Source organism: Ananas comosus, linkage group 20, assembly GCF_001540865.1.
Source record: "Ananas comosus cultivar F153 linkage group 20, ASM154086v1, whole genome shotgun sequence".
NCBI lineage: Eukaryota > Viridiplantae > Streptophyta > Magnoliopsida > Poales > Bromeliaceae > Ananas > Ananas comosus.
Genome location: NC_033640.1, coordinates 9,813,552 through 9,825,928, shown reverse-complemented (window position 1 = coordinate 9,825,928; position 12,377 = coordinate 9,813,552). Strand labels below are relative to the sequence as shown.

Below are 12,377 nucleotides of genomic sequence, written 5' to 3'. Positions count from 1 at the left end.
TTAAGTTCTTGAAGGTTGTTTGAGATTTTATTCTACCAACTAAAGCTCAATAGTTTCTCCTTCCTATACACCTGCCCCATACTTGCTCAAATGAAGCTTAACCTAGTATAATTTTTTAAGCAAGGGGTTGACTATATAAATTCTCCAAGTTACTGGACCTACTGTAGGGTGTAGCACTGATTGATAAACTGCTATTCGAAATTCTGTGGCCTTAAAAATCACATTTTTATTTTCTACTATAGTGAAAACTCTAGAATATTGTTTTTGCCAAATGTGTTGTTACAATTTAATTAACTGTGATAGCAAATCCGAAAACAAAGTTAAACATGCCCTTAGTTATATTTCCAACTCCATGCTACTTAGTTGTTTTCCTACTTTTAGTAACAAGTTGCCATGGCTATGTCCCTCACAACCATTCCTCCATAAGACATTCATCAGAGGTTTAGTTGGAATAATATTTGCCTTTACAACCCCAATGCTCTAGCATAGCATTTAGTCAAAGAACTAATTAAAGATAGTGAGACAGTTAGCTCTTATTTATTGCTTATTCTTTGCTTTTAGATATATATATATATATATATATATATATAGCAGGACTACTGTGCTCTCAGGAGCACGGAGGCCTCCGTGCTCCTGAGCCGTTTTCGATGATGGAGTTTTCAAATCGACGATCGGCTCCGTTAAACTTGATCTAGCGTATTTAAAGTTTCTAGAAAATAATTTTTGTGATTTTTCGATATTATTTACCTAGCAATCGAAAGCGATTTCAAAATAAATAATTTTTAAACGGCTGAAAATAAAAATCCTCTAAAAGTGGTGATATAGCACTAAAATTTCGATCAGAAATATAGATCTTGTTGTAGATAGTATAATAATTTTCTATCAAAATTTATTTGATTTGAATACTTTTACATCGTTAAACTTGAAAACGGCAAATATCAACCATAAAAATTATGAATTTTGAATCCTTTTTGATCACTAGGTAATGAATATCGAAAAAATGGCAAAAATTATTTTCTAGAAACTGTCAAATGCGCTAGATCAATCTACACGGAGCGATCGTACATTCGAAATTCATCATCGAAAACGGCTGAGGAGCACGAAGGTGTCCGTCTCTCCAGAGAGCACAGCAGCCCTACTCTATATATATATATATATATATATATATATATATATATTATCCTCCACTAGTGAGAACAAAGAGCTAGGAACATGCATGATCTGTTCAGTGGCTTTTTTGTTTTTGTTATAAATCATGATGTCATATTTGACCTCTAAAACCTAGCTAGTAACTAGTTTTATTAATTAGTGTACACTTTTAGAATTAGTTGTTAATGATGAGTTTGAGGGTCCTTATTGGTTATCCAATGGATTAGGTAAATAAAATGAAGCCATATATGGGTTAGTTGCACCAGGTGTTCATAATTAATCTTTTCCATGATGCTTTATTTTGGGCAAATTGCACATTTGTCATCAAACTACGAGGCTAGTGACATTTCAGTCCTAAAATTTCAATTTACTGCAATTTTTGGCTCGAACTCTCAGAATCGTTGCAATCAAGTAAAGGTGACGTAATAATGTTATGATTGATGATGCGCTAACAATTAGAATGCCACATCATTTTTTTATCAACTAAATTAGAATGTTAGACTTGATTAGAACAATTCCGAAAGTTCGAGACATAAATTACAACAAATTGATCAAGTTTGAGGACTAAATTATCACGTGCGTCATAGTTTGAGGACCGAATGTGCAATTAATCCTTTTATTTTGATTCCCAACGGTTTTTTTTTTTTTTGAAATTTCTATTTTGAAGGCCAGTTTGATAAATATTGGGCCAGAACCAAAGATACAATTGGGCGTTTAGTAAACAGTGTTAGGCTCACTTAGACCCATATTGACCCGGGCCGGGCTTGGCCCACTAATAAACCCGGTTCGAACCAATAAATAAATTAGTAGTTATTACTTTGTATCCAATCACGCACGGCTCGTTGTCCATCGTCGTCTCCCCCCACTTTACTACTACTACTATGCTTCTTCGTCTCCACCTCTCCCCTCTTCCTCCCAAACCCCACCAAAGCCCTAACCCTAACCCTAACCCTAACCCTAACCCTAGTTCCTACTCCTCCGTATCCCTCCCTCTCCAGCGCCTCCCCCCTCCCCTCTCCTCCTCCTCCTGCGCCACCGCCGCCGCCGCCGCGGCGGACGCGGGGATCCTCTTCCGGGAGAAGCTACTCTACCTGGAGCACGAGCTCGGCGTAGACCCGTCCCGCGCCCTCGCGCTCAACCCCTCGCTCCGCTCCGCCCCAATCTCGTCCCTCCGCTCCGCCGCCTCCCTCCTCCTCGCCTTCGGGCTGCTCCCCTCCGACGCCTCCCGCGTCTTCTCCCAGCACCCCCACCTCCTCACCTCCGACCCCTCCCTCTCCCTCCTCCCCTCCCTCCGCTTCCTCCTCGGCCCCGTCGCCATCCCCTTCCCCCACCTCCGCTCCGCCGTGCTCCGCTGCCCCCGCCTCCTCGCCTCCAGCGTCCCCCTACAGCTCCACCCCACCCTCCTCTTCCTCCGCCGCGTCGGCTTCGTCGGCCCCCGCCGCATCACCGCCCACACCGCCCTCCTCCTCGTCTCCAGCGTCGAGCGCACCCTCATCCCCAAGCTCGACTTCCTCCGGTCCCTCGGCCTCTCCGACCGCGACACCAACAAATTGGTCCTCCGATCCCCCAGCATCCTCACCTTCAGCGTCGACCGCAATCTCCGCCCAAAGGCCGAGTTTTTGACCCAGCAAATGGGGAGGGATGCGGTGGAGCTCAAGGCATTCCCCCAGTACTTCTCGTTTAGCCTGGAGGGGAGGATCAAGCCGAGGCACCGGATGTTGAAGGAGAGCGGGCTCGCGATGCCGCTGTCGGAGATGCTCAAGGTCAGCGACGGCGAGTTTCGCGTTCGCCTGGTGGATATGCGGCTGAGGAAGTTCGACGAGTGTTTGTAGTTCATCTTTCATTGTTCAATTCAATTCTGTGAGTATCCTTCAGACTCATTTTTTTTTTTTGTTTTCTCCTCTTTGCATGTAGTGTACTATGGAATGTTGAGGGAATGTTGAGTAGACGCCTTTTACAATCAATTATATACTGATGTTTCTGAGCAGTGTCATTGCCTGGATGTTGTTGCCTTATGGTTTCATAATGAGAAGATGCAAGGGAATGATAATGGTTGGTTGTGAACAGTACTCTAGGTTGCATTATATGAGTTGTAGATTAGAAACTGTGGTTGTGTTATCTTCTTAATTGGTTCCTGCGGTTGTAAAGAGTAGTGCTCTTTATGTTATAGAGTGTACCTCTGAGGTATTATAGAGAGACTATTTACTGCTTTTAGATTGGTTCTTTTAAGTGCACATATAATTTTGGAACAACTTAAGCAGGAGTCATACCAGACTTTTTTTTTCCCCATGTGTATTTTTAGTCCATTTTGTCCCAAAACACTCTTTATCAATTCAGAACGATTTTACTACCCAATATTAGGACGAATAAGCAATTGGTGTTTAACTTCTTTTCGACAAAGTTTTAATTCTTTTGGATTTTTGGTACGGTCTTTTTGTGGTCAGACAAAAATTTTCTTAATCTCTGCTCTTAGCATCACTAAGACACGCTATTCTTACAAATCATGCTCTGTAAGTTGGTTCCAATCTTCCATTCTTAATACCAATATGCAACAATAGCCGACCTTCCTTCAGCTACATGGCTTGACACAAGCTTTCTACTTTCTTATCATTTTACAATTTGGACCTGTTTGATGTAATAATACCTGTTTGACATATCACCTTTTGTTTACTCGAGACACGTTCAATAGCGTAGTTGCTTGAATGGCTCAACACAGGCTCTCTACTTTCTAATTATTTTACATTTTGGACCTGTTTGATGCCATAATACCTGTTTGATATATCACCTTTTGTTTACTCAAGACCTGTATGATAGCCTAGTTGCTTGATTTGTGCCTGGAGAGGGTATCTACAATGTAGGGAATCACTCCTTTCTTTGTCAAGGAAGGGTAAGTCACCTTCTTTAGGTGGAATAATGAATATGTATCTTGAAAAATCGAAAGAGTTAGGACATCATAGCCCACCGCTGTTGTAAAAGCAATGGTTTTCTCCTTTTGGAAAAGCTAAGGCTCTGCTTAGTAGAACCACACCCCATATAACCAGCCACTAGTCTTCTTTCTAATGGTTTCTGATATGAGCTGGTGCTGTGTATTTTATGGCAAAACTTTCGACTAACGAACTTTGTTGTGTATCAATTATGCAAGTGCTCTTGTAATTAGAAAATGAAAACTTATGTATGCTAGAATTGTGTTCTGAAACTAGAAATCTATATTTCATCAGTAATGCTGAAGATGAACCAGATAAAGTGCAATTTATTCCATATACAAATTTCTGTATTAATGATGTGGATCACTCTTCTATTAGGTCGAAACAAGTCAAACCCTTACATCATTGAGTTTTGGACCTTTTGGTATGGATCTTAATGTGTGAATCACGGACGTTGTCGATTCTTTTCTCCTTTCCACACGACAGGACCCCTGTTTTGCTTCCCATAAATAAAAATTTGTATTGTGTCATAGCATTTATTAGGATATGCTTAATGCTTATAACAGTACTCGGGAAATAAACATTTTGCATGGGAAATTTTAGGAGAAGAAATGGTTTGTGATGAGAAATACAGATGGAAAGCGGCCTTCTGATCTTTCAATCAGTAAAATCATAATATTGTTGTAGATGAGTGAAATAGGAAAGAAGCAGAAGTTTGAGTACTTGTATGCTGATGCTTCATTACCTTGACAAGTTGTATGAAATTTCATCTTTTGATTAGTATTTGTAATTCTGTAGTACTTGTAATTTCTTTCTCAACAGTTACCATTCTAAATGAAGATTGCATACAAAAGGTATATAAGATCAATGCCTCATACTAGTTTCGGAAAAAAAGGAAAGAATAAAACGAAGGGCCAGCCCTGGGCCATGGGCTGGGGGTTTGGGAAAAACAGGCAGGCACAAAACAATCCAATTTCTAATGGACAAATGGTGAAGTTGGGTGCATATTTTCTACAACCCTCTCTGTGTGTAGGACTTTTTTGTTTGCAAATCATCTGCAAAATTCTGTCATGAATGCTTGCCTTGAAAAGTTCAAGAACCCTCGACAAAAAAAAGAAAAAAGAAAAAAGAGAGTTAATTCTTGACAGTTTTATATGCAGAATTTTCTTGCAAATTGGATGATCTTATTGTCTATTTGAGGCGGGATCAATCAAAACCAGTGGTGATCAAATGATTTAACAGTTGTGGTTGATCCCATCTCGGATGTGCGGAAAAATAAAATCAACTGCAGCAAAGAAAAATACTGCTGCTGCAGGAAATATGCAGCCAAGCAACAATCGACTTCATCTTCCTGGGTAAAAAGCAGCCTACTGCATCTGTGATAGCCCTAAGGACTTGTCAGAAAAAAGAAAAAGAAAAAGCATTAAATCTCAAGCATTTGTTTCACAAGTAAACTTTTTGAAGTTTGAGGTGGATCACTGTGTGATCTTTCTGAAACGAATATAAAGCTGCAGTTATACTAATGAGTAAGAGGGTGAGAATAAAGTAAGTAAATAGTGTAATATTTTATTTCTGAGTGTCCAATCTTTTTGTTTTTTTAGTTATTATCTAATATTTTAATGTATTTTATTTGACTTGTAAGATTGCTTTTTTTTAAATTAGAATTTAAACATGTTATTTGCTTTGAGGGACTTGATTACAAACTCATAATAGTCTTCATCATTCCATACCATTCAGTCCACAAACTCAAATCCTCTCTCTAATTCAGAATTTTCTTTTTTCTTTTTTTTTTTTAAGAACTTCATATGCTTCTCCTACCCTATATACCACCATGTTAACCATTACAGCATCACATCCAAATCTTATGATTAATTCTTGATAAGCATGGTAGCCTCACACACCTTTATTTTTTATTTTTTATTTTTTATCTTGAAAAAAGGTCCAATAAGCTTTTGTTCTCACCCCCATACTAGCATAAATGGCTCTAGCAGTGGATTTGTTCCTTTTCTTGTTTGGAAGGATGTGGCATGCATGCAATGTCTCTTCAGATGGAGAAAGGTAAGATATCATACTAGGCATCCTCTAATAAGACACTCTAAAAAGGAATCACACTGATAACATTGTTTCTGTTTTCTTTTTCTTTTCTTTTTCAAAGGAAAAGAAATATCGCATGTAGCATTGCCTCTTTGGGAGCATATATATCAACAATTCTCTTTTGAGTCATAGGTTGTTATAATTGTCTAGAGCTCATGTGTACCCCCTCCTGTTTGTTCCATACCTCAGAGTCCCAATTCACAAACCCCTTTCGGGGACAAGAAGATACAATGCATGTATTTTAATATTTGAATAAAACTCCTCAGCACCACTGCTATTCTTCACATGATCTTGTCTTTTTATTCGTGTGGAAATAACTGATTCCAGTAAAAACTTAGAACTATTAGATTTATGATATTGAGTGGGTAGAGGCTACTTCTGTTTTGCTTTGCAGACGAGCCTTGGTTAGATTCGAACTCTTGACCTGATTTTATATTATGTGAAATAATTGATTTTCTTCTAAGGTGCAAGTTTACTAGTGACAACTAACAAGTAAGCTGTTGAAACATATTTTTACTAGTGAAACAATCAATTACTCTAAAAGGTTGAGTTTTTGTGTTTGTTAGAGCTTTTTTGTAAGGTTACAAAGCATGAGGTTCTGAATTCGAATTTATCGAACACCTAATTTCTTCTAATTTCTCCTATTTAATTTAAATTCATGTCTTGGAGGCTTGGACCTATCAAATAGTCTTTAGCAAAGATGTGAGAGGGGAATATTGAATATTGAATTTTAAAAATATCGTTCGCTAAAAGTTTAAAGTTTTAAAGACATAACTAATTATTTATATGGTATTAGAGGTGGGCCAAGGGTACTTTTCATGTAGTGGTCAAGAGACAAATATGGAGAGCACTTCCATGTGAGTTGTTGTAGTAGATTGGGAGGACAACAGTTAATGGTGGGGTATAATCATGAAGGAAAATTCCAAAATGAGTGACCCTTTTAAATCCGCAGTCCATCCTATAGTTTATGTCTCTTGTGCAATATTCTCTTCTCCATCTCATCTTTTGTTTTTTTTCCTTTCCGACTTTATTTTTCACTTTAGATGTTGGCCTTGTCCTATTACTAGGACGCTAAGCTTAGAGAGAGAGAGAGAGAGAGAGAGAGAGAGAGAGAGAGAGAGAGAGATGCTTCTACTATGGGTGATGATATTAACAAAGCTGATTTTAGTATTAATTGAAAGTGAATTTGGTGTGTGTGTGAGAGAGAGAGAGAGACTAAATAGTATGAATGATGTAATTAATAAAGCTGAAAATAGTGAATCTATAGTCTGTCTGAGTGCGAGGCAGAGAGGTTATACTATAGATGATACTATTAACAAAGCTGGTTTTATTAGTTAAAGATAGTAAATGTGGTTTCTATTTACTGACCAAATTCGCCAGATATGATGAGTCTGATCTGTCTTACCAAAAATGGTTATTTTAATATCACCTTCCTTAGGGTATACATCTACAGCCAATCCTTATCATGTGACTCCAAGGAGACACCCCCACATAATGTTATGACCCAGAGTGCCCCTCTATTTGGTGGACCTATTCACCTTTTCCTAATATAACACATGCCATTTATACATTTAAGCAAAACTATTCTCTCAAAGAGCGTGTGAATAACACTCTTGTTCCTTGGATTCAAAGATACATCAAAAGAAGGGAATTCATGTTTGAGATAACGACTAATAAATCTTTGTAGAAATTTGTATGTCTCTGACTCTGTGCTCAGTCCCTTTTCTTGCACAAAGAAACTAACACATGTTCAATTTTTGGTGGTGTTCTCACCATTTCTTACGAAGGACAAATCAATTAGGCCTAATCACTTTAGATTGCCTTTTGTCTCTTGAATATTTGTGTCACATGTTTTCTCATTTTTGTGTGTAGGACATGAAAAGAGTGATATTTGTTACCATTATAGATGTGTTGAATTTTTTTCAATATTTGCATAGTAAAATTGATTATATTGAATGCATCTGCTTAGCAATAAAATATATTTTATTTGGATGTCACATGTGCATTATCCTCATGTTAGTCATTTTGTTCTTAAGATGCTGCTTTTCTCATCTTACTCTCCAAATATATCAACATTTTAGCCTAAGGGCCTGCTTGGCATTTTTTTTGCAGCTTTTGTGCGAATTGTGGGAAAAAGTAATTTTGAAAAAAAAAAAAAACCAGTTTTTTTTATGATTTGAAGCAAACGAGAAGTTCTTGTAACCAATTTGGGCTATTTCCTATCATATCAATTGTGTGGCCGATACCAAATTCAATGACAGCTTAATCTGATGATGTTCCGAGCAAGTCTTTGTAAAGTATTCTATATAGAATTGTTATTTTAAAATATATAAAATTGTTGCTCCAGAGAACTGTCTTTTCTTTTGGTATTGAAGCAGAAACTCAAAATTAGAGCTTTAATATTTATTTTTTTCTTTTTGGTCTTAGAGCTTATTTTTGCCTTGTGCTAAAGCCAAAACTCTTTCAGGACACAGCCCAAAAAATTTAAAAAAAACATTTACTTGGTGAAGAGTGTATTACGTAGTACTCCTTGATACATCATTGATCATCCTGCATACTTAGCATCCTCAAAATTGTCTTCTTCTATAGGTGCAGGGCCTATGAAACACAACTAAAGCAAAACCTTTCTTTTTTTTTTCTTTTGTTTCACTGCTTTATTGTTCTTTTGGAGACCTCTACACCTCTTTGGTGTTGATTTGCTGCAGCTGGAAAAAAATGAGAATAAGATCCCAAATAGGAATGAAATCCTTGAACAAGTTTTGTTCCTAACCACTTGCAGGTGTGGTGTGATGGAAACAAAAAGACAGGAAGAAATTACTGGATTTGTCTGAAGGTCAAGATTTTGTGTGATGGAAGCAAAGATATTCTCTGCCAATGCCACACACACACACAGAAAAAAGGAAAAAAAGGAGGAAAAAACGCTCTGGGTAAAAAAGTAAGGAAACCTCTCAACTATAGACCACTATTAAATAGGAGACATACCCCCCTGAACTATTTTTCTTTTGATGATGATAGTCTTAACTTTCGATTCTTTTGAGTTACACTATTTTCAAAAGTTGGTTGCATTTGATGATGGGTCTATTTCAAACGGCCTATAGTTGTGGGTGTCTTCATATATTTTCTTTTCAAAAGGTCACTCATCCTTTTCTGTTTTTAGTTTGTCTAGAAAGTTATACAAGTGGTGGTTAGGTAGTGTTTGATTTCTCAGAACAACTTCGAAAATTATTTTCGAGAAAAAAGTTTTTCATTTTTTCATGAAAAGTCTTTTTTCGACTATTTTCATTTTTTGGATAAAAAATCTAAAAAGTAAAGAAATAAATAAATTTTCCTGAATTTTTTTTTTTAAAAACTAGGAAAAATTACTTTTAGATAGAAACCAAACAAAAAGAGAAAAATATTTTTTTCAACCTGAAAATTATTTTCTGATATATTTTTGGGAAAAGCAGTTTCCTCTTTGTCACCTCAGCACCTTATATATCCATCAATTACCTCATTACTAGCCCATTCCAACTTTACAGTTCATTGGAACAAAGTTTCTTTCAACCAAAAAACAACTAATTTTCCTTTTAAAGTTTCTCTTGTATCAAGTATCTACTTCATGGCTAAATTAATTTAAATGTATGTGGACCCTTGGGAGTAGACCCTCCCCAAAAATCCAGAAAAAAGTGGGCCCCCTAACTTTCCCAAAGAGATGGGGGTATGAGTTATAATTAGGAAAAAATGTACAGAGACCACCTCCTAACCTTAGCTCTTTTATAAATCAGCGTCTAAACTCTCAATTTTGACAATTAAATTTTTTAAATTTCATCAAATAGCTCAATAGACTCTTCTCCTAAATCGAAGTTACTAATTATACAGTTATCTTGATTGCAAGTCGTGCATATAATCTCGTAAGATTTTAAAATATAAAAAAATCTATTTTTGCTCCTCCAAGTTTGATAATTAGCCATGAGGATTGCTGAATGGATGAACCTATCTTCAATATCTTTGCTACTTTTTTTATATGCTATAATAGAAGAAATAAAATTTATTATGTTTTGAAGCATTATAAAATTATGTGTAAGACATATGATCAAAACGGCTCTGTAATTAATAACGTTAATTAAAGAGAGAGCCCCATTGAACTATTTGATTAATTTAAGATGTTTTGGCAAAATTAAAAGTTTAGATGTCCTTTTGCTAGAGAGCTGAATTCAGGGGTGTCTGTACATATTTGCCGATTAATTACATGGACCACCAGGATCACTTAGTAGGTAGTCCAAGTAAGTTGAATTGGCTTTGTGGACAACTATGTGCCATATCTTGCTACTTCAATTCTATTAAGATTTAACTATCTCAAGAAATTTTAATTCCTAGGCTGTTCTTTACAAACTATTTCTCCGTATAATATATAGCAGAGAAAGTAGGGACACTTCCAAACTAATATTGCATATACTTTTGACTCTATATATGCTTATACTTTCATCAATAACTGCTTGTAATAATCAACCATCTCTAGTGCGAGCAACAAAGCTCTTGATGGTTGGTATCTGAGATCCTCAGTTTGAAATCTAATTGCTTTATATTTTTAACTAAATTTATTTTTAAAAAATGAACGACGTGGTAACATGCTACCATTCTATCGAAAAAAAAAAAAACTGCTTGTAATAGAGAGTATAGAAAATAAAAAGCTTAGAGGTTCTGATGTGGTGGAAAGTTAAGTTGAGATTTATTAATCTCTAAAACATAGGTTTTCAATTTGAAGCTTTTTGGCTCCACTGAAAAGATAAGTTCTTTTCTTCTCTGTTTGACCCAGTTGTGAGATATTCAATTATTCATTCTGTAGCAAAATAAGAAAAATTGGAGGAACAACATTTTGAGGTTTAAAATCTTAGTTCAGCTTTTTCTGATAGCAAAAGATACTCCCAAGTTGTTGTTTTAAAGGTACCCCACCCTTACATTCTTTGAATGCAATGATATATGGTGGGCAATATTAATTAATTAAACTACCCACTCAATTTGGATCCTTTTGCACCCAGGAGGAACAAAGATTTTAAAACAAGGTATGGGCTAGTTCTAGATTGTCCAATCAATTAAATGTTTTAGGTGCACATCTTGGTCTCCTGCATTGACACAGAACAATTGCTTCTGGAGTAAATATACTACATGGACCTAAACAGTTTCGTCTGTCTCTTTGTACATTAGTACTGGAACTATTTTCCTCACAGAAACAACCTTAGAGTAATAAAAATGTACAATTGAGGATAGAGTTGAAAATTGTTTAGTGGGGCATGGTGGACAAGCCCATGTGGCTCACATCTTCAATTAATACAATTTCAGGTGCAAATATATCTCTTTAAACTGAATGAAAAATCACTTGAATTTATTATAGAGTAAGAGTTTTTTTTTTTTCATATGCCTTATTCTGAATGTTAAATGTTAGTTGATTTGGAGCTTTAGATAATTTGAGCTAATTAACTTCAACTGAAGAGTAAACTGTACACATCCATTCATCTTAAATGTTGTTTGTTATGATATAAGCGGAGGAAGATGCCTAAAAGTCACCTTTTAAGGTAAATTGTCAATTCGACCATTTGTAGTTGGTTATTTGTTTGTCTGAAAGTGAATGGATCAACATTATATCTGTCGTTAGTGGTTTTGATTCAACATTACCAAGCTTGAATCACTTTGTTATTAACTCACTTAATACCGAGCTATGGGAGGATGCATGGAGTGGAAAAGGTAATATACCTTCATTTATACAAAACAAAATATATACATGTAAGTGGATAATGAATAGAATATCTAGTTTTGGTTAGTATCACTGCCCTTAATCCTGCACAAAATCTTTCTACATTTATGTTTGCAAGTGTGCCTCTTTGTCCTCAAACATGTCACAATGCTCCGTACGACCCTTAAATGTAGAACCTTATAAAACAACCCATCCATGTGAAGGCATTCACTCACATGACCCCATATCCTCAGAGAGACAATAATATTGTATCCATCGAATCATTGAATCCATGCATCTACCTCTATAGATCTTTCCATATAAACAAGATTCAATGGTGTTTCATTGCAGGTCGTTATGAAATGCAACATGCACGGTTGATGGTGGTGCATCAAGGAGAATCATGAAGGGTCCAATCAGGTTCCAAAGTGATCATTTGGTCCCGACTCTTGAACAGCTAGTTCAGGAAGCAGATGAAGCATAACGCTTTTGCTAGCTGC

The 12,377-nt window shown here is 36.4% G+C and overlaps 1 protein-coding gene across 4 annotated transcripts in view; it reads left to right on the top strand.

The window, feature by feature from the left end:
• LOC109725382 (transcription termination factor MTEF1, chloroplastic-like) overlaps nt 1,993-12,377 on the top strand; it is an 11,704-nt gene continuing 1,319 nt past the window's right edge. For 2 of the 4 annotated variants that reach the window (XR_002220240.1, XR_002220241.1), the window contains exons 1-3: nt 1,993-3,009; nt 8,947-9,102; nt 12,229-12,377. The exon at nt 12,229-12,377 is cut by the window's right edge and continues 146 nt beyond it. Coding sequence is in view for 2 of the 4 variants with exons in the window: in XM_020254542.1 (XP_020110131.1) it covers nt 2,031-2,981 (951 nt within the window). In the remaining 2 variants the exon portion in view is untranslated. Of the gene's footprint in view, nt 3,010-4,451; nt 5,074-5,233; nt 5,633-8,946; nt 9,103-12,228 lie in introns of those variants that run through there. The other 2 variants (XM_020254542.1, XM_020254541.1) reach the window with 2 other exon arrangements.